This window comes from Pongo abelii, chromosome 10 (genome assembly GCF_028885655.2).
Source record: "Pongo abelii isolate AG06213 chromosome 10, NHGRI_mPonAbe1-v2.0_pri, whole genome shotgun sequence".
NCBI classification, from domain to species: Eukaryota; Metazoa; Chordata; class Mammalia; order Primates; family Hominidae; genus Pongo; species Pongo abelii.
Genome location: NC_071995.2, coordinates 56,841,743 through 56,863,035, shown reverse-complemented (window position 1 = coordinate 56,863,035; position 21,293 = coordinate 56,841,743). Strand labels below are relative to the sequence as shown.

The following is a 21,293-nucleotide window of genomic DNA, read 5'->3' as shown; positions in this document are numbered from 1 at the left end:
TTCTATGATTTGTAGGTATCCTTTCTAACTTGACGTTATTTTCTCCTGCCAAAAGATGGTCTAAAAAAGACCAAACTGCCTGATCTAATATGACAATTATGATGGCTTGCACATCCGTTTGATTGCTATTTTCTAACAAAATTGTCATTTAATGCTGCATTTTCTCTTGGGAGTTACTATATTGATTGATGACTTTTGAAGAACTTTGAAATGACCTCTTTTTTTTTTTTTTTCTGTTTCTTTCTTTCCATTTGTTCAGTATAACACTCACCAATAGAACTTTACACAATGGTAGAAGCATTCTGTATGTGTGCCGTACCATTTGATAGCTACCAGGAGTGTATGGCTATTGAGCACTTGAAATGTGGCTACTGTGACTAAGTAGCTAAATTTTAGCATTTAATTTGAATTAATTTAAATTTAAAGAGCCTCATGTGGCTAGTGGCTGCCATACTGGACGTCATGGTCTGATGTTTAAGACTTTTAATGTAAAACATGTTTGGATCTAATTATGCCAAGGCATTATTCAAACTGGAGTGCTCTTATGTAATACTTTTGTACTATTGAAAGGGCTGGAGGATATTCATTGGTATTGAAGACTATGGCAGTGCCTTGAAACTTGCTATTTCTTAAAGAAAAGGGGATCTCTCTAGCATGGTTCTAAAAAATCCCCAATCTGACGAGTATTTTAAATTCATTGGCACCTGTAATATGGGCACTTTTCAAGAGAAGAATTGGAAATAGATTAGGAATCAAGAAGAAGGAATAGGGAATTAACTCATGAGTGCCTGGTATGCCACCTTGGTGTTGGGCATTTCGTATACCATTTAATAAGGAGAAGGGAGCAGAGCTGTTAAAAAAAAAATAGCCAGGTGTGGTGGCTCACACCTGTAATCCTAGCACTTTGGGAGGCCGAGGCTGGAGGATTGCTTGAGGCCAGGAGTTGAGACCAGCCTAGACAACATAGTGAGACCCCCCCCACTGTACCAAAAAATTAGCGAGATGAGGTGGCACTTACCTGTAACCCTAGCTACTTGGAAGCTGAGGTGGGAATATTCCTTGAGCCCAGGAGTTTGAGCTGCAGTGAGCTATGAGTGTGCCACTGCGCTGTAGCCTGTGTGACAGAGTGAGACCCTGTCTCTAAAAAAAACAATAAATAAAAATTTTTTAAAAAAAGAAAAATAGGATAAAAATCAAACCGCTGTCTTTAAGTGCATAGCATTTAGACAGCCACAGCTGCTAAACAGAACCCCAGATTTATATAGGAATGTTTTCCACATATTTGAATATTATGATTTATAATTTAATGAATAACTTAAAATGGCCATGGTATTGCTCTTTAACTTTTAAAAGTACTGTTTATAGATTAGTCAGTTCCATATTTCTGAAGAACCAGTCAGGAATAGAAAATATTTTTCTTCTTTCAGATTGTTGTACCGTTAACCTTGTTAACTGTGGTTTCTTTTAATTCTAGGGCTGGAAACAGGATTGTTGAAATACTACCTGAACATCTGAAAGAGTTTCAGTCCCTTGAAACTTTGGACCTTAGCAGCAACAATATTTCAGAGCTCAAAACTGCATTTCCAGCCCTACAGCTCAAATATCTGTAAGTGAAATTTTCTTTAGCAAAAACTTTCACCTGTAATGAAAATATTACAATGAAAAAATAAGATATAACAAACTTTGTCTACTTTACTACTGATGGATTGAAAGTGTAGTTTATTGACGAAATTTGCTGTAAGCTCGAACGACCACAATCTTCAGTTTATTCTTACACTTTTAGATTACAAAAAATTACATATTTTTTATTAGAAAACCTAGATGGTGTGAAAAGTGCTCATTTTTAAAAAAACAATCAAAATCAGACCATTGCTTTGTTTTATTAATAAATGAATGTCATAAAAAGTGGATATTTATAAAAAAAATTTTGCATCCGTCACATATTTTAATCACTCTTTTCCCAGCAATATGTGTGAATCTTAACATCTGTCCTTGAGGACCTAAAAAGTAGTTATTTTAAGTTTCCATTGACAGTTAGGTTCTCTGGAGACTCCTTCTAATACAGAGATGGCCTGCACTTTAACTTGCAAATAAATCAGAAGGAGAAGCTCATCTTTAAACTTTCAACAGGTATCTCAACAGCAACCGAGTCACATCAATGGAACCTGGGTATTTTGACAATTTGGCCAACACACTCCTTGTGTTAAAGCTGAACAGGAACCGAATCTCAGCTATCCCACCCAAGATGTTTAAACTGCCCCAACTGCAACACCTGTAAGTAAAATGTCCTCTTAGATACTGTTTCTCACCTCCTCCAAACCCTTGGTGTCTTTTCCTTAAAATCTACAATGTGGCAAAAAGGAGTTTAGGAACAAGGATGTAGCTGCCTTTCCTTTGAGAGTTGGAGCTGTAGAATCTCCAAATTGGAAAGAGCCTTAAACGTCATCTCGTCATCTTGTGCCAGCTGCTGCTTGACAAGACACGTTAGATTGTTACTGAAAGAGTGAACAGTGTAATCGTTGAACAACGCTGGTACAAAAGTGCCATTGTGGCACTGAAAAAATCCGAGGTCTCAACAGCTGTGATTTATGAGAATACCGGCAACTCCAGGAGGCTCTGATAGCTTAAGTGGCTGTAAAGGTCTGTCTCGTTAATAATGGTAGAGCGATCTGTGAACAGACTCCTGCAATAGGGCAACTTTGGCTACACATTACAAACACTTGGGGAGCTTTTAAAAATCTCACTGCCCAGGCCACACCTTAGACCAATTATATTAAGGACCTCTAAGGGTAAGATCCAGGCTTCAGAAATTTTTAAAACTCCCAGGTTGCGTCCAGTGTGCAACCAAGGCTGAGAACTACTGCCTTAAAGAGAAAGCAGTAAACCTAAAAAGAAGGGTGAAAGATAGTAACCAACTTGTAAACAGATTGTACAGGATAAACTTGAGGCCCAGCTCCTTGATAGACCTCATGTTTTAGTGTAACATTTAATAATCTCATTCTGGATTGTTTAAAAACAAATCTTAATTTGTTTGTGTCTATACTGAGTGGACAAGACTTTAGAAATTAAAGTGCAGTCTAGTTTCAGTATTTTATTATTCCAAAAACACATGACACATTTCAGTAGGAAATTCACTGCCTGCTTAACAAATTGAAATTCTTTGCAATAAAAATGTTTAGAAACTGAAAACACTCTATGTAATTGAACACTGACTGGTTGAACTGTATTGTAGTAATGATACATTTTATTACTACCTCCAGAATTTAATTGTCATATAAGCTAACTCTTGTAATACTCAATGCAGCGAATTGAACCGAAACAAGATTAAAAATGTAGATGGACTCACATTCCAAGGGCTTGGTGCTCTGAAGTCTCTGAAAATGCAAAGAAATGGAGTAACGAAACTTATGGATGGAGCTTTTTGGGGGCTGAGCAACATGGAAATTTTGTAAGTGTGGGTTATCACAGTTCCTACTGAGGTAGTATGATCATAGAATGCTCAGTGTACATTCAGTAGGTCTTATGTGAAATCCTATGTTAACATCTCATCATCCACAATCTTATTTATAATTCAATATTCAGTTTTGATTCAGGTAATGTGATCAATAATTTATAAGTACCTAAATTTAGTATAGTATAGACTATATAGTATTTTTTGCTGATGTCTTCATATAACAAAAGCTAAACATCTAATAACAATAGGAATATGTAATAGGTTGTAATCATATGTCCCCTTTGAAGAGACTAGATAATGAAGTTTTGATCCTGCTTTTGATTCTTACTGTAAATGTAGGCAGCTGGACCATAACAACCTAACAGAGATTACCAAAGGCTGGCTTTACGGCTTGCTGATGCTGCAGGAACTTCATCTCAGCCAAAATGCCATCAACAGGATCAGCCCTGATGCCTGGGAGTTCTGCCAGAAGCTCAGTGAGCTGTGAGTTGCCTTTTATTCTCCTCAGGTTTGAGAGCAGGGATCATGCCAGGGCATGAGCTTCTTACCGCTGATCTGTGAAATTTTCATAACAAAGTTTCCAAGGTGACAGCTTTTTTCACATGCAACCTAGTCTTATTTTTGTTGTGATAAGTTGAAGCCAATTCTACTGTTGCAGTTCTATGGCACGTTGGCAAAAGCAATGATGGTTATTTTCAAGTAAAGAGAATGTATTTTTTTAATCACTGATATTAGAAGTATTTACTTGGGTATTATTAAGGCAGAATTTAAAAATAAGGATTAGCGTAGCTCATAACAGTACCTGTCTTTTGGAAAACGAAATCATTGTGTTGAATTGAAAAATAAAAGCTATTGTTTTTCTCTTTTTTCTTTACAGGGACCTAACTTTCAATCACTTATCAAGGTTAGATGATTCAAGCTTCCTTGGCCTAAGCTTACTAAATACACTGCACATTGGGAACAACAGAGTCAGCTACATTGCTGATTGTGCCTTCCGGGGGCTTTCCAGTTTAAAGACTTTGTAAGTTACACGTTTTGCTGTCAGTACACGAACCTAATTGGTTCCTAAATGTGCCCACTTTTCTCCTAGCAGATTTCCTTTGTTGTCAAGGAAATGCATACAGCCTCAGAAGTAGTGTCTTAATCTTTCCCAGATCAGTTTGATTAAAATGGATCCATTTCATCCATATGTGTTTCGTAAAGGGATTCAAAAGGACAGTGATCAATTTGTTTTGGTGATTACAGTGAACCTTCTCAGGATCTCCAGGAAATTGGTAACTGCTTAAGAGGGAAACAATTTTAAGTCTACTAAGTTTTCTTTGTAAAATACAGGTTAAAAATTACTTAGAGCAAAAAGGTCTACAAAGGGCAAGGAAGATACTGTTTATCATTCCAGTTATATCCTCAACCTGATCTCTGTCCTAAGAGAAAGAAAAGGGAGTTGAATTAATTAACCTTTGAAAAATTTCTCAAATGGTAATTTAAGGTTGTGCAATGGGCTTTTGATTTTTGCTCTGTCAGAAACTTTTGCTCTGTTCGCTATTTGAAGCATTACATAATTGAAAGACATACTGTATGCTTTGGCGAACTTCTGCATGTGTGGTTGGAACAGTGGTTTTAAAGTTTAATGTATTTTTCAGACTGTTTGGATCATTCAGAATGTAGTCATTTTGATAGAGGAATTAATAGGGCCAGTGTCAGTTTTTTCTGATTTTAGGGAAAAACTTAAAATGTTGTTGAGGGAGTCAGGCAGGGTGTAAGAAGTAAGTTGGAGAAAAAGAGTTTTCTATTATTTTGAAAGAGGTGGAGATAATGTGGGGAATTATGAGAAATTTTTTACAAATGATATGCCACCTGGGTGGTGATATTAGGCTTTCTGAGCTTATCACTCTAAAGGGAATGCTTCTTTTAAAATTAGGGATCTGAAGAACAATGAAATTTCCTGGACTATTGAAGACATGAATGGTGCTTTCTCTGGGCTTGACAAACTGAGGCGGCTGTGAGTATGAATTGCCTCATAATTTAGCTCACTCTTTGATTTAAAAATTTTGTCTTCACTGAAGTCAGCTATACAAGTTGACATCATGAAGAGATGAGAAATCGGTGCTTAATCTGGTTACCACCCTTGATCCTCTCCCCAAATGCCTGCTGTTGCATGAGATGTATATTATTAACTTTTTCTTCCTTAGGTGAAAGTGTTTTATTCAACACTTTAGTGTGTGTAATTTACTTTAATATCCTCATAATAATTTTCATCTATGTTGAGGGCTTAGACTTTTGGAATTATCATTGCGTAAAAGTTAGTGCATGCAAATTTCCACATTTTGAAATCCTCAATTTTGTACTGTCCTCGTAGGAATTTTTTTAATGAAGTAATTTAGTAGCCACTGATAATGCTGCGGTAGGTTACAAGCAAAACAAGATGAAAACATCTTACAATTAGCCATAAAATGGTCTTGCAGATGGTCAAATTACATGTTTTAAGCCAGCAGTATTCAAATTCAGCTCCCTATAGTCCCAAACTCCTGTGGATGGAAGGTATCCACAGAGAAGGAGACGAAGGAGAAAACGTTCACTATTATCTGCTTTGTTAGTGTTCTGAGACACTTTACTTGAAATAAAGTCTCTACCTATTCCTAAAAGGACTCTGAAAAACAATGATTTAACTTAATCAGCAGAGTGACTTTTGAATACCTATTTTTGTTGGGCTCTTTGTTGAATGCTTTGAAAACCATGTTCAACTACATTATTGAAATAGATGACATGGACACATTTTTACAGGATATATTGTTTAGTTGAAGAAAATGAGGAATTGCTCACACATAATTTAAAAAGCAGTTCTGTTTATGAGAGTTCCACCCCAAAATGGCTTTTTAAATTAAGTGTTCCAATGTAATTTTTTTCCCCAGGATACTCCAAGGAAATCGGATCCGATCTATTACTAAAAAAGCCTTCACTGGTTTGGATGCATTGGAGCATCTGTGAGTAGCTAGAATTTAGTTACCCTAAAGAGAATCTCTAAGATGGCTTTTACTTATGTGTCATGAAAGATAAAACAAACTGGAATGTAATTTTGTTGGCTCCTTCCGGTTCCATAAAATATATTTAAACATCTCCCTATCTTTCTGTCTTTTTCTCTGTCTACCTACTTACCTACCTACCTGTATAGAAGTATACAGGTATATGCTTTCCTTTGTATTTAAGGACAAAAGCTGTATCTCGTTAATGGGTTTTTAATTGTTTTTCTCAAACAGTGATTATTTAATTAAAAAAACCAACAAACTACTAGATGTAGTTCATCCACTATATGTCAGGCATTGTACCACATATTCGCATATATTCTCATTTAATTCTTAATCAGAATACAATTCAATAGCTATTATTATCTTTATTGTTAAGTGGAGTTTCTAAGAGTTTATTGACTCCACTGGACAGTTAAAGGAGATGACTTGGCTTTTAAAGAACAGAGACAATGTTCCACAATCCTTAAGAGTGACATAGGAGAGTTTTAGCACTACTTTGAGAATTGTTGGTCTCTTATTGTTGCTTAATTATGAAACATACAACCCCCCCTTACCATTGTTCTCTTTTTTGTTGTTTTCTTTTGTTTCTTCTTGACCCATCAGTTAGTAGCTGTCAGAAGCAGGACGCAACCCAGAGCTGCCCCGACTTTCACAGTGTCCCTGCATCACACTAGCTCTTGCCTGTACAATCTCTGCCGCTACTCCCAGTAACTCCTAGTAACTCCTGGCACACATTTCTGAAATGTCATTTAGGGGCTCAGGAATTTTCAGCCACTAAGAAAGGAAAGCTAGCTAACATTGATAGGAATCAAAACTTGCATGTTTTAACTAAGGGAACCAACCAGCTGCTTATGACCGTGGGTGTATGTTTTACGCTTGTACAGTAAAAGTACAAAGTAATGTATAATATCTACTCTGACTGTTAAGGAATGCTTATAGCCAGAAGTTTTAATATGTATTAACCAGGACAAAAGAAGTTTCCATTTAAAATACATACTGGGTTCTCCTATGTGTGCTGTGTATTGAGAGTGAAGATTTAGCTGTTATCTGTAAACCACTGTGTTGTCACTTCTGACTGCACCAGTTCGTCTGAGGGAGACTTGGATCGTGAGCCGTCCTGACAGTGAGTGTGGCAGTTCAAATCATAGTAGAATGATTCTGCAAAGCTGAGTTTTGGAAGGGCAGACCAACATTGCGGTATTTATTGAAACCAATTATTTTGAAAAGAAAACTGGCCAAAAGGGTTTGTCATTTGGCCCATTCCATTTCTGGGAAAGTGGAATTAGTGGATCAGTGGAGTATTAATCTCTGCTTCAGTTTTCTTAAATCTTCCTTGATTGCCCCAGCCTCTTCATCTAGCCATGTCTGGTCCCTTCTTTCTTTGTCTTCTCTTCCCCTTATCTCACTCAGTATTCCCTTTGTATACTCTGACCCCTGTAAAGAAAAACAGAGTGGTAATCATTGTGGTGAATACTTTAATGCAGAGTGCTTATAAGTCTCTGTATAAAGAGAATTAACCCAGAATGTGTGCTCATTTTATGAATTTCCTGCCTGAAGTATTTGTTTTAACAAGTATATCTTGTCTGAACATCTTACTGCATTTATGTTAGTGAGCTGTGGGTGACAGAATTAGGTTAATGGTTAAAAGCACAGGTTTTGGAATTGAAAATAATTGTTTCAACCCTTCCCTTCCCTTCCCCTTTCGTGCTGAGCTAAGTAGTAATGCCATCATATTTTGGGTTGTAAGAATGCAGTAACACATGTAAATCACTTAGCTGAGTGCATATCTTCAAAAATACTGTGTAAATGTTTTATAAAAGCATAATTATGAGAAATTTTATTTGTATATTTAGAAGTTTCTAATAGTTGCTAATTTGAATAAAGAGTAATAGAATGAAATAATAGAACAGCATGGGCCCTAATGAGTCAAATAATCTTTAAGTGATGACAGAAAGTGAATCTTTTTCACTAAAACAAAACCTATCTGTGATACAAATGCCCTGAGTCTTCAGCACAAGCTTTGCAGTAGATTCTTCTGGGGTTGCCCCAGTCATGTATTTTAACACATAGAGGGAGTATTTGTTTGGCAGATGGGGTGGACAATGTGGGCCCAAACTTTGTCCAAAAGCACGAAATGATGGTAGTTTGCTCTGATGCATTTGATTTGGTGATTTTTCAGAGACCTGAGTGACAACGCAATCATGTCTTTACAAGGCAATGCATTTTCACAAATGAAGAAACTGCAACAATTGTAAGCTTTTCTTTTCCTTCTAGGAGTCTGAAAGTATAGAGGGGAAAACTGTCATATGGTGTGTCACCCTAGATTATGTATCTATAAAAAGTGCCTGGCACATTCTTAACATACTTAATTTTTATATTAGGCAACAGAAAAGGAGTTTATTTGTTCTTTTTGTTGAAATGAGTTTTTCTTTCTATTTTAAATTCGCAACTTTGTGGGACCAAATATAGTACAGTCACCCAATATAGTAGTAATTTTTTCAGTTGTAAAGAACTTTTGATAAATCAACACTTCTGTCTCAGTAGGACAGTAAGAACAACAAAATCATGCTAGATACATTTCTTGTATTTTAAAATGGACTGTAAGGATACTTATTCCATGGGATGTGTGTATTCAGTTTCCAAATTCATTGCTTTGTTAATATTTACTTGGGTTTAGTTTACTTGTAGAAATCTGCATTTCATACAGAACAAATTGAATGTAATTACTCTCCTCAGGCATTTAAATACATCAAGCCTTTTGTGCGATTGCCAACTAAAATGGCTCCCACAGTGGGTGGCAGAAAACAACTTTCAGAGCTTTGTAAATGCCAGTTGTGCCCATCCTCAGCTGCTAAAAGGAAGAAGCATTTTTGCTGTTAGCCCAGATGGCTTTGTGTGTGGTGAGTATAAGTATTGCCCTTGCCTTTTATTTATTCTTCTTTTTTCCCCCTCCCATTTATCCAAATAATGGTTTTGAATAGATTTATGATCTCTTTATAAAGCTTTCATTTCTGCTGAGGTAGAGGAAAATGGGTCTGTAGTTTGCTGATTATTTTAATTTCACAGATGGGAAAGAGAGTTTTCTAAAGTTGCTTCATCTTTGTTTTGGCATCAGGATGGTGTGGTGGAAAGAGAATGAAATTGGATCTTGGGAGAATGGAAGGATAATCCCAGCCCTTCTACTTAACTTAAATTCCCTAAACGTTAGTCTCTGCATCCATGAAATGGGGACTCTCCTTTCTTCTCTTCCCAACTCTGAGGCTTGTTGGGAGGTTTACATGAAAGAGAAAATTATTAATGATTTATGGGGTGCTAAAAAATTAACTATTGGCAGGTAAAACATTTACAAGTAATAGGAAATGTGATTTTATTATAAATAATTTTAAGGTCCATTGTTTCAGCATCCAAGAATCTCAGCATTAGAAATCTAGTTACCTGAACTTTACATAGCTAGTTAGTAGCAGATCTGGATTTAAAAGAAAAGTTTTCATCTCTGTTGCAACTTTCTATCTATTACATGATGCTGCTATTTACTATTAGCTGCCATGGAGACCTCTGTAAAAATAAATATGTTTTATAAAACAGTAAATCAGAATTTGCTTTTATTTAAGCATGGGTGTTAAAATATTAAGAACCTTCTTTTGCCTTGGCATTTAAAAATTTACTTAAAACTGCTTTGTCCACGATATATATTTTTAGGTTGCAGCATTAAGCAGTGCCAGTAGTTTCTGGAAATAAAACCTCTGATGTAGCTTTTGGAACTGAATAAGCTTTTGGCATTCATCTGTAAGGGCCTGAACTTCTCCTTTCCCATGGTCCTTATTTCATAGTTTTTTAGTCCCAAGATCTGATCCCCGTATTACGTTGAAACACATGTATAGTATCCATAGTTCTTTTCACTTCCTTGTGAATCTGAACATCGATTTATTAGATGAGAATTTCAGAATAATACAGAAAAGAAACCACCTAGATTACAATTAGATGAGAATTTCAGAATAATACAGAAAAGAAACCACCTCGATTACAATATGCAGACATTGAAAAATAGCAGCACTGGAGTTATCAAAGCATCCCCCATAACCCATTCAATACACACAAAAAGTTGTTTTTTCAAATAGTGGTAGCACCCAAATGGTACACTTTGGTAGATCTCAGATGTTTCCTTCTGGGTTTAGATCATCTCTGAGAAACTGAAGTTCAAAAAGGTAACTTTTCCAAAAAGTAACAGAGAGCTAAAAATAACTGTTTAGAATGAAAGAGTTGCTTAGCTCTAATTATAATGTAGCTTTGACAGGGTAGCACAGCAGCATGATTGGCCTCTCAAAGCTCCAGGCCGAAGCCAGTGTCTTACAGTTTGTTTTACAGATGCTTTTTGTTTTGCTCTCAGCTGGTTTTTTTTTTTTTTTTTTTGCCTCTACCTAAATTACTGTTTTTTAATAGTGGTTCTGTTTTGGTAAATGGAGTGTTAATGGCTGTCTTTGTTGATTAATCATGATTGATGTTTGATTTCTTAATTTTGCTGCTCCTTATCTGGGGAGAACATGGGAACAATTGCAGTTGCTGATAGTAGTAGCATTCAAAAATGATCCCTGAGCCTGGAAGTTTTTAGACTGCTTTCTTCTTCTACTTATAGAAAGCATAGGGATCAGGAATAAAGTGTGGGTTTTCTGATAGCTCCAAAATAACAGTCTTTTCTCAGGTAATAGTGATTGATAAATAGATCTCCATCTGTATTCGAGATAAATGAGTTACTTTATAAACACTCCCAGTGTATCATTTCAACACGGGGACTGCTAGTCTATCTGGAAAACATACACAAAGGGTAAAACCTAAGCCGCTGTTTTTGCATTTCTTGGTGTTCAAATTTCAGTAGTATTTGGACTCTTGAGCTTTAACATTGTTTTGTCTCCTCCTCTCCATTTTGAACAGATGATTTTCCCAAACCCCAGATCACGGTTCAGCCAGAAACACAGTCGGCAATAAAAGGTTCCAATTTGAGTTTCATCTGCTCAGCTGCCAGCAGCAGTGATTCCCCAATGACTTTTGCTTGGAAAAAAGACAATGAGCTACTGCATGATGCCGAAATGGAAAATTATGCACACCTCCGGGCCCAAGGTGGCGAGGTGATGGAGTATACCACCATCCTTCGGCTGCGTGAGGTGGAATTTGCCAGTGAGGGGAAATATCAGTGTGTCATCTCCAATCACTTTGGTTCATCCTACTCTGTCAAAGCCAAGCTTACAGTAAATAGTATGTGATCTGACTTTTCCTTTAGCATTTAAAGATACCTTTTAGAAATAGAAAGCACCTGTTTTTCTCTCTTAATCTTAAACCCTGTCTTTTCTTCTCACAGTTCCCCACCTGACTCTTCCTTTCCCTACCTTTCATTCCACAAAATTAAGATTCTTGGTTATTTGTATCTAAACCTGCAATTATGTTGAAGACGACACCGTACTCAGTGTGGTGAGTAACACAGAGATGAACCAGACATGTTTTGCTCTTTTTTTTTCTTTTTCTTTTTTTTTTTTTGAGACGGAATCTTGCACTGTCACCCAGGCTGGATGACATCCTGGTTGCAATCTCGGCTCACTGCAACCTTCACCTCCCAGATTCAAGCAATTCTCCTGCCTCAGCCTCCTGAGTAGCTGGGATTACAGCCGTGTGCCACCATGCCCGGCCAATTTTTTTGTATTTTTAGTAGAGACGGAGTTTCACTATGTTGGTCAGGCTGGTCTCGAATGCCTGACCTTGTGATCTGCCCACCTCAGCCTCACAAAGTGCTGGCTGGGATTACAGGTGTGAGCCACCATGCCCAGCCGTGTTTTCCTCTTTGAGAGTTTACAGTGTGGTATACTGATCTGGAAGGCTGCAAAGCATCATGCTGGATGCACACTGCCTTTAATTCAGAGATCTGTGTGATCCTGCCACTCCCGCGTGATTTTCAGCAGGTTACTTCATGTCTCTGCCTCCAGTTCCACATCTTTCAATTAGGGATAATAAGACCTGCCCCCTAGAGGCATTATGCTTATTTAGTGAAATAATATGTGTAAAGGATGTAGCAAAATGGCTACAAGGTAGTGCTCAGTAAATGCACTGTTAGCCACTGTTAAAGCAAACAAGAAGTCTATTCTTGTTTGCTTTGTGTGGTAGGTATACAGTTTTACAGTAGGATCCTTGCCAGTTTATCATTTAACTGTCTGTATCTGCCATGGTAGAAGATTTTGAATACGATTCTTTAATGCATTCACTCAGCAAATGATGGCTGTGGCCTGGCACATAGAACAGTTTTGAGTTTAAATTGTAGGGCAAAACATACATCTTAAAAGTCACAGAATGTTAGAGCTACCAGGAGAGACTTTTAAAAAAAATAGATGAAGGGAGTGGTCAGGGTACAAAGAGATTAATTGATATGCCCAAAATCTCACAGTTCATTATTGAGGAAACTAAAAAGTGGCAGAAAATAGCAGGAAGACCTTCATTCTGAGAATCAGATGACCTCTGTTTTATCCTGACTTCATTGTTTCTGTATCTGTAACCTTGAGCAAGCCTTTTAATCTTTCCATCTCAACTTTAATTTCCTTGACTTGAAATTGGAATTAACTGGTGCCCAATCTATGTCAGGGACAATCTGTAAGTATCAAACAAACAAAAAAATAATAAAAAGGAATGCAAGTGAACCTGTAAGACTCCATTGTGCTGATGCCTATATTGTTTCTCTGATTTCAGTGCTTCCCTCATTCACCAAGACCCCTATGGACCTCACCATCCGAGCTGGGGCCATGGCACGCTTGGAGTGTGCTGCTGTGGGGCACCCAGCCCCCCAGATAGCCTGGCAGAAGGATGGGGGCACAGACTTCCCAGCTGCACGGGAGAGACGCATGCATGTGATGCCCGAGGATGACGTGTTCTTTATTGTGGATGTGAAGATAGAGGACATTGGGGTATACAGCTGCACAGCTCAGAACAGTGCAGGAAGTATTTCTGCAAATGCAACTCTGACTGTCCTAGGTGGGTGAATTTGTTAAGATTCTGTAGTATAAATCAGTCTTGAAGATACTAGCTCATCCAAGGTCCCTAAGTACCAGAAGTTGTGAGAGTAAGAGATGAAGATGTATGGGGCATTGCCTTTTCCTGGGAAGTATTAATGCAAATGGCCTCTCGAACACTTTGAAGTCAGGGATTGCATGACATCCTCAAGTCTGGCCACTGAGGTGAATCTCTGCCCCCTCCATCCTGAAGAGAGGGGCCGAGGAAAAGTTGGGATGCTTTCCCTTTTATGGGGGAATCACCCTCCTCTAATTTCCCCACTGTGCTGTCTATTTCAGTAGTCTTAACACCATAAAGAACATTAAAAAAAAATGTAGGAACAAATTGGTAAGGCCTTACTGTCTTTTCTCTGCCTACCATACCTCTCCGGAAGTCAGAGTTTTTTTTTCATCTTTTACCTAAACAAATGCTTTTTAAAAATGTAAACACAATTATTGTTCACGTATCTTTGAAAGAGCTAATTAAAGTAACCTATTAAGATACTAAATAATAAAAGTAAATTATTGTCAGAGTTTTAATATAGGCCTAGGCATCCGGCCCTAAAAAGTTTCACTTAAAAAACTTAAACATTCTGATTTTTTTTATTTATCAACATACCCTTGTGCTTGAAATTATTTTTATACTTTCTATTTTTAAAAAGCTTTTGTTTCCCACTCTCCCCCCTACTACCAGCTTCCCGACTTTTGCAAAAATGAGGGAAGTTGAGATTTTAAAAATAGTAGATATTATCCTTAACTGGTGTTATGAGTAAATGACAGCAGAATAGTGAAATACTGAATGTTGTATATGTTTAGGCTCTTAAAAAAGCATGTCCAGTAAGTTGTGGGAGAATAAAATTTTAGGCTACAGTTTGAATAAGTTTAAATGCTACATTTTATGATATGGAAACTAAATTTTATTTGGGAAATTAAAAGCATAACTTGTTATTTCAGAAACACCATCATTTTTGCGGCCACTGTTGGACCGAACTGTAACCAAGGGAGAAACGGCCGTCCTACAATGCATTGCTGGAGGAAGCCCTCCCCCTAGACTGAACTGGACCAAAGATGATAGCCCTTTAGTGGTAACCGAGAGGCACTTTTTTGCAGCAGGCAATCAGCTTCTGATTATTGTGGACTCAGATGTCAGTGATGCTGGGAAATACACATGTGAGATGTCTAATACCCTTGGCACTGAGAGAGGAAACGTGCGCCTCAGTGTGATCCCCACTCCAACCTGCGACTCCCCTCAGATGACCGCCCCATCGTTAGACGATGACGGATGGGCCACTGTGGGTGTCGTGATCATAGCCGTGGTTTGCTGTGTGGTGGGCACGTCACTCGTGTGGGTGGTCATCATATACCACACAAGGCGGAGGAATGAAGATTGCAGCATTACCAACACAGGTGTGTAAACAGAAGCTTGGCACAGGTCACGGGAGTCATGTGTATTTGTGGTTCTGCAAATACTTCTAGAATGTGTGTCTTGCAGTCTGAATTCATCCCAGAAGGGTGACTCATTTGTTTCAAGCTGCAGAAATATGATTTGCTAAAAAACTCCAGCCCCAAATAAAGCTGATGTTTAAAGATTAATACCTTTTGTTAAAATGACATCAGGATACCCTGTGGCTGTGAGATAAAATCCAAGTCACTGACTAAAATATTTCTAACTCCTTCATAAGATAGTGATGGAGAACCAGGAACAGCCCTTTAATGATAAGGTTTACTGTCTGCAGTAGTTGTATGTCTTCTTGTGTATGCGTATGTGAATGTACTTAGGTTGGATTTTATTAGTGGAAGAGGGGCTGTGACTTGATTTAGTATGTGCAAAGTCAGATATTGATTAGTAATATTAAGCAGGGAATATGGCAATAGTCAAGCGTAATTCGAAAGCTTAGATACTGTCCCATGAAAATTCTTAGGCCTTCAGCCTTTTAAAAAATCTGTTTAAACATTTGTTGTTTTGAAATTTGGGAGGTGCATCCAATGGGTGATAAAACAGAAAGTCAGCTTATAAGTCCCAGAGCAGCAAAGCGCTAATTTGCCATTCCAGAGTACTGTACAATCGAGATGGTTTTGCCAGAGTAGATCTCCCCTAATTTGATGTATGCAGAAGCCAAAATAGTCTATGCCATCCACCCGGGATGCCTGTGGGACAATTAACGATCATTCTTGGTTAATAAATTGCTGCTGTTTTACTACAGATGAGACCAACTTGCCAGCAGATATTCCTAGTTATTTGTCATCTCAGGGAACGTTAGCTGACAGGCAGGATGGGTACGTGTCTTCAGAAAGTGGAAGCCACCACCAGTTTGTCACATCTTCAGGTGCTGGATTTTTCTTACCACAACATGACAGTAATGGTAAGTGTTTAAAATGAACGTGGGCTGTAATTATTTTGAAGTCATATGGTGGAAGGCTCAGATATGATATTCATTTTCACAAGACATTTTCACAAGACACTGACATGTAGGACCTGGCCCAAGATCACTAGCAAGGTTGAAATTGTATAGTTCTATACCCTTCTCTTAAATACTAGGAAAAAATAAATCTTTGTTTCTAACAAAAAGAGACTAGTAGGTTTAGAAAAATGTAATTATTCCATGTGTAAAGGATATTTGTATATCCTTTACGTTACAAATGTTCTTTGGCCCTTAAATGATATTAACTAGTTACATGAATGGGCTTAAAAGTCAAACGGTTTACATTATTTCTTTAAGAAGTCTATTTTTTATTTATTTATTTTTATTTATTTGAGACGAAGTCTCGCTCTGTCGCCCAGGCTGGAGTGCAGTGGTGTGGTCTCGGCTCGCTGCAGCCTCCACATGCTGGGTTCAAATGATTCTCTTGCCTCAGCCTTCCAAGTAACTGGGGACTACAGCCACTTGCCACCACACCTGGCTAATGCTTTTTTTTGTTTTTGTATTTTTAGTAGAGACGGTGTTTTGCCATGTTGGCCAGGCTTGTCTTGAACTCCTGACCTCAGGTGATCTGCCTGCCTCAGCCTCCCAAAGTGCTGGGATTACAGGCGTGAGCCACCGTGCCCAGCTTCTTTGAGAAGTCTAATTCTGACCCTTGCTTTCAATGCTGCATAGTTTTGAGAATAGTAATGGAGACAGCATAATACAAGAGCACAGGTTTGGTACAAGACCTACGACTTACTGCATGTACTGTGGGGCACATGCAGTACTTTCTGGTGAGGTACTTGTGCAAATGAAATGAAGATGGAAAACTACATGGCGCTAGGCACATATTAAGGGCTCAGCAAGTGGAAGCCATCGATGTTATTCTAAAATATATGACCAACTTTTCCCATAAGTATTTATTATACGCTCTGTGCCAGACATTGTAGTTGGGAGAGAAGTATATGTTTTCAATTTCACAGTTTCGTCAGAGGTGAGATAAACTAAAAGCGCTTGGCAAGCCAGAAATAGAGAGCATAGAGTTACAGGATCTGAGCATAGAAGTGAGTATTCTGGTTAGACCCATTTAGAGGCAAAGAGTGGAGACCCAAGCTCATTTAAGTATAATGGGGTTAACTGAAAACAGACACTTAAGGAAAACCTAAAGGGACAGAACTGGGGCATCATAATGCCAGGCTGCCTAGATGCTGGGGCTGGAGATGAGACTGCTCCCAGAGTAGCTCTGGGCCACCAGCATTACTGTGTCACATTCTGCATATTTGCTTTTCTCTCAGCCCACCACCTCTGACTGCCCAGTTTCTGCTTCCCAGAAACATGCGTCATCTTGACATCTCTAACCCTGATGGTGTCACTTACTCTTCACCTGCTGTGTCCAGCAGTAAATGGCGTATCATTTCTGTGTTGTTTGGTTCAAATACTCATGAGATGATATGTTTAGCTGAGCTTATCTTTGAGATGGGCATTAAGAGGTCATTGGCCAAGTGCCAATCCTGGTTCTGGTCATCTGGGACCTTTTGTAAGAAGGGGACAGTGCTGATGGTATGTGGTTTAGAGCATGGCTGCTTTGGCTGCAGGATCTGCACACATCAGTTTCCCGTAGAAACTGAGTGAGCAATAAGGCCGCCACACCTAGCACAATGGCTAATCAAGTCCTCTAATAAATTTCTTAAAACCCTACTGTAAATTTTTGCAATTTTTTTGTCTATGTGACAAAAGTTCTAGTCAAATTTTCGTCTGTAAATATGAAAGATGCCAAAACTGGGGAGAATGTTGAATGGCACTTGAATAATTGGATCATTGACTAAGATTTTTGTTTCAAAGGGACCTGCCATATTGACAATAGCAGTGAAGCTGATGTGGAAGCTGCCACAGATCTGTTCCTCTGTCCGTTTTTGGGATCCACAAGCCCTATGTATTTGAAGGGAAATGTGTATGGCTCAGATCCTTTTGAAACGTATCATACAGGTAGGTGGTTTTCTTGCTTGAGTACAGTTCTGTTTCTTAGAGAGACTTCTAGATGTGCTAACTGTAATCTCCTTCTGTTATTACCCCCATATTAAAAAGGTTGCAGTCCTGACCCAAGAACAGTTTTAATGGACCACTATGAGCCCAGTTACATAAAGAAAAAGGAGTGCTACCCATGTTCTCATCCTTCAGAAGAATCCTGCGAACGGAGCTTCAGTAATGTAGCATGGCCTTCACATGTGAGGAAGCTACTTAATACTAGTTACTCTCAAAATGAAGGACCCGGGATGAAAAATCTGTGTCTAAACAAGTCCTCTTTAGATTTTAGTGCAAATCCAGAGCCAGCGTCGGTTGCCTCGAGTAATTCTTTCATGGGTAAGTTTATTAAGTTATCAGGTACCTCGTCTGAGGATCCATACTCCAAGTTGTGTGTGAGAGAGCAATGAGAGCCTTTAATGTCAAACTGGTAAAAAATGGTTTCTTGAATGAGGCTGCCATGACATCCGACTAGTTAGTGTAAATGCCTCCAAAAGCAAAGTCAGAGGTGTGATTTTACTTGATGATGTGTTTAATCTATAACTAAGCCTCAGGAGCTTTCTGAGTAGCACCGTGTGTGGCATCTACTCCAAGACAAGGGTTTGGGGAGGACTTAGGAGCTCAGCTTGTCAGCCATGTGGAAAAAGTGGTTTTGGGCTCCCACGGCCTTTGGGGTGGAGTTGTGTGCTCTGCATGATTGTGGTTTGGTATGTCTGGTGGCTTCCAACTGAACCCACAGTCGAAGGGTGGAAAACAGCATCCTACCTAGCAACAACTGCTAGTCTGACAAGCTGGATTACCTTTGGCAAAGAAAACCAGTCTTAAGGTCCAAGTTGGTGGTGTTAGACGCTGGCTGGCACTGAGATTAGGTTGTGAATTTTTTCGTCTGATGCATGGGGATAATAGGATGGAAGAGCTGAGGTCATCTTTTCACTGAACAGAGAGATGGGAAAATCAGCCACAACTTGCCATGTTGACAATAAAATTAAAAAAAGGAGAATTTTCAAATATTTTACCCAACTTCTACGAAATGTTATGTTTTATCCCGGTGTAATTATTTACATTCCTTTTTTGGAAAAAATTAAAATAATATGCTTTGTATGACTGAGGCAAGAACTTGATTCAATTGAGTAATATTTGGCCACAATTAATGAAGAAAGGGCAGGACACAGGTTTATTTTGAAGGAAAATTTCTATATTTAGCCTCAGTTAACTTGGATGTTACCATCCAACACACCCGTCACCAAAATTGGTGGGCTCTCAGCTAGGATATGGGGAAACTTACATTGGGGAACTTTATTGCATGACCATTAACATTACTGCAGGTCATGAGAAATGATAAAGAATAGATGCATTTGTTCAGTGGATGTAAATATGAGGGAAGGCAAATATCTTTTGCTCCATTCTAGAAGTGATCTGTCTGTAACACAGATGTACATGTATGTGAGTGCCATAATGTGGACTTGTAGAAAACACTTACTCATATTCATGGGGTAAGATGTTCCTTCATTTGCCATGGGTTTTATTGATTCACATGCTAGCAAAGGGACCCATGTGCTCAAGGTGTTTCTTTCTTTCAGGTACATTTGGAAAAGCTCTCAGGAGACCTCACCTAGATGCCTATTCAAGCTTTGGACAGCCATCAGATTGTCAGCCAAGAGCCTTTTATTTGAAAGCTCATTCTTCCCCAGACTTGGACTCTGGGTCAGAGGAAGATGGGAAAGAAAGGACAGATTTTCAGGAAGAAAATCACATTTGTACCTTTAAACAGACTTTAGAAAACTACAGGACTCCAAATTTTCAGTCTTATGACTTGGACACATAGACTGAATGAGACCAAAGGAAAAGCTTAACATACTACCTCAAGTGAACTTTTATTTAAAAGAGAGAGAATCTTATGTTTTTTAAATGGAGTTATGAATTTTAAAAGGATAAAAATGCTTTATTTATAACAGATGAACCAAAATTACAAAAAGTTATGAAAATTTTTATACTGGGAATGATGCTCATATAAGAATACCTTTTTAAACTATTTTTTAACTTTGTTTTATGCAAAAAAGTATCTTACGTAAATTAATGATATAAATCATGATTATTTTATGTATTTTTATAATGCCAGATTTCTTTTTATGGAAATGAGTTACTAAAGCATTTTAAATAATACCTGCCTTGTACCATTTTTTAAATAGAAGTTACTTCATTATATTTTGCACATATTTAATAAAATGTGTCAATTTGATGCCAAGTCCCATTTATACAGTAACAATTTTTATTATTTTTAGCACAATTTAGGCTTAATTAGTTCACATTATCGCGTCTCAAACTGCATAGGAATTATATTTAGCCCATTAAAGTATGAACAAAAATGACCGTTCTTTCTACCTCCCAGGATTGTTGTAATACAGTTTGAAATCAGATTGTGCATATGAAAGCACAATTGTAAACGAGAAGGAGCTACAGAGATTTAAGGTACATTAATTTATTTCTAAATCTACGAACAAAAAAAGATTTGTTGTTATAATCTGGTGTAATGTAGTACAACTACCGTAAATCACTTCTCAATTCATGTTTCTTTAATTATAATAATGGTTTACGTGGTCTAATGCCTTATGCTTATCCAAGTAGTTTCACTTTTGCCGTCCCTTTTCTTACAACAAGCAAGTGGTTTATTGCATACGTCTATAGCTAAAATGGCTATAGCAGAAGTGGACTTTCATGCACTGTTCCAGGTTATAATGAGATGCTGCTAGAATTGTTTTCTGTTTTTATTGATTTTCTGCTGGAAGAGCAGTTTGTATATAAATGGTACTTCTAAGCTATTCTTGAACAATTACCAAAATATTTTCTTTGATCATCAAGGTTTGGTTAAAAACTAAGTATAAAATCTGTTCCTTAAGCACATAAAACTATTTAAAACATTTGTTTTAAAACAGTATTCATTGAAAAATGTAATTACGTGACAGGCATATATACACAGAAAAATGAATATAACCATATTTTCTTTTTTTTTTAATTATACTTTAAGTTTTAGGGTACATGTGCACAACATGCAGGTTAGTTACATATGTACACATGTGCCATGTTGGTGTGCTGAACCCAGTAACTCGTCATTTAACATTAGGTATATCTCCAAATGCTATCCCTCCCCCCTCCCCCCACCCCACAACAGGCCCCGGTGTATGATGTTCCCCTTCCTATGTCCATGTGTTCTCATTGGAATATAACCATATTTTCAAAACTAGATGACACAATTCAAATAACTGAAAGGAAAAAAATTCAGTTTAATAATTCAGATTATAAAACTTTTTTCTTCTGTAGTAAATTCTAGCTCTCATATGTGTAGTTTAAAGAAAAATCCTCTTGCTCA

The 21,293-nt window shown here is 37.8% G+C and overlaps 1 protein-coding gene across 2 annotated transcripts in view; it reads left to right on the top strand.

The window, feature by feature from the left end:
- Positions 1-20,165, top strand: part of LRIG3 (leucine rich repeats and immunoglobulin like domains 3) — a 46,156-nt gene extending 25,991 nt beyond the window's left edge. For both annotated transcript variants that reach the window (XM_002823456.5, XM_009247964.4), the window contains exons 4-19: positions 1,475-1,606; positions 2,131-2,274; positions 3,305-3,448; positions 3,794-3,937; positions 4,332-4,475; positions 5,373-5,453; positions 6,364-6,435; positions 8,657-8,728; positions 9,214-9,377; positions 11,407-11,727; positions 13,204-13,485; positions 14,457-14,909; positions 15,707-15,865; positions 17,747-17,890; positions 17,990-18,265; positions 19,507-20,165. In XM_002823456.5, coding sequence (XP_002823502.2) covers positions 1,475-1,606; positions 2,131-2,274; positions 3,305-3,448; positions 3,794-3,937; positions 4,332-4,475; positions 5,373-5,453; positions 6,364-6,435; positions 8,657-8,728; positions 9,214-9,377; positions 11,407-11,727; positions 13,204-13,485; positions 14,457-14,909; positions 15,707-15,865; positions 17,747-17,890; positions 17,990-18,265; positions 19,507-19,751 — 2,977 coding nt within the window. In that variant the 3' untranslated portion in view covers positions 19,752-20,165. The remainder of the gene's footprint in view (positions 1-1,474; positions 1,607-2,130; positions 2,275-3,304; positions 3,449-3,793; positions 3,938-4,331; positions 4,476-5,372; positions 5,454-6,363; positions 6,436-8,656; positions 8,729-9,213; positions 9,378-11,406; positions 11,728-13,203; positions 13,486-14,456; positions 14,910-15,706; positions 15,866-17,746; positions 17,891-17,989; positions 18,266-19,506) is intronic.
- The last annotated feature ends 1,128 nt before the right edge of the window (positions 20,166-21,293 follow it).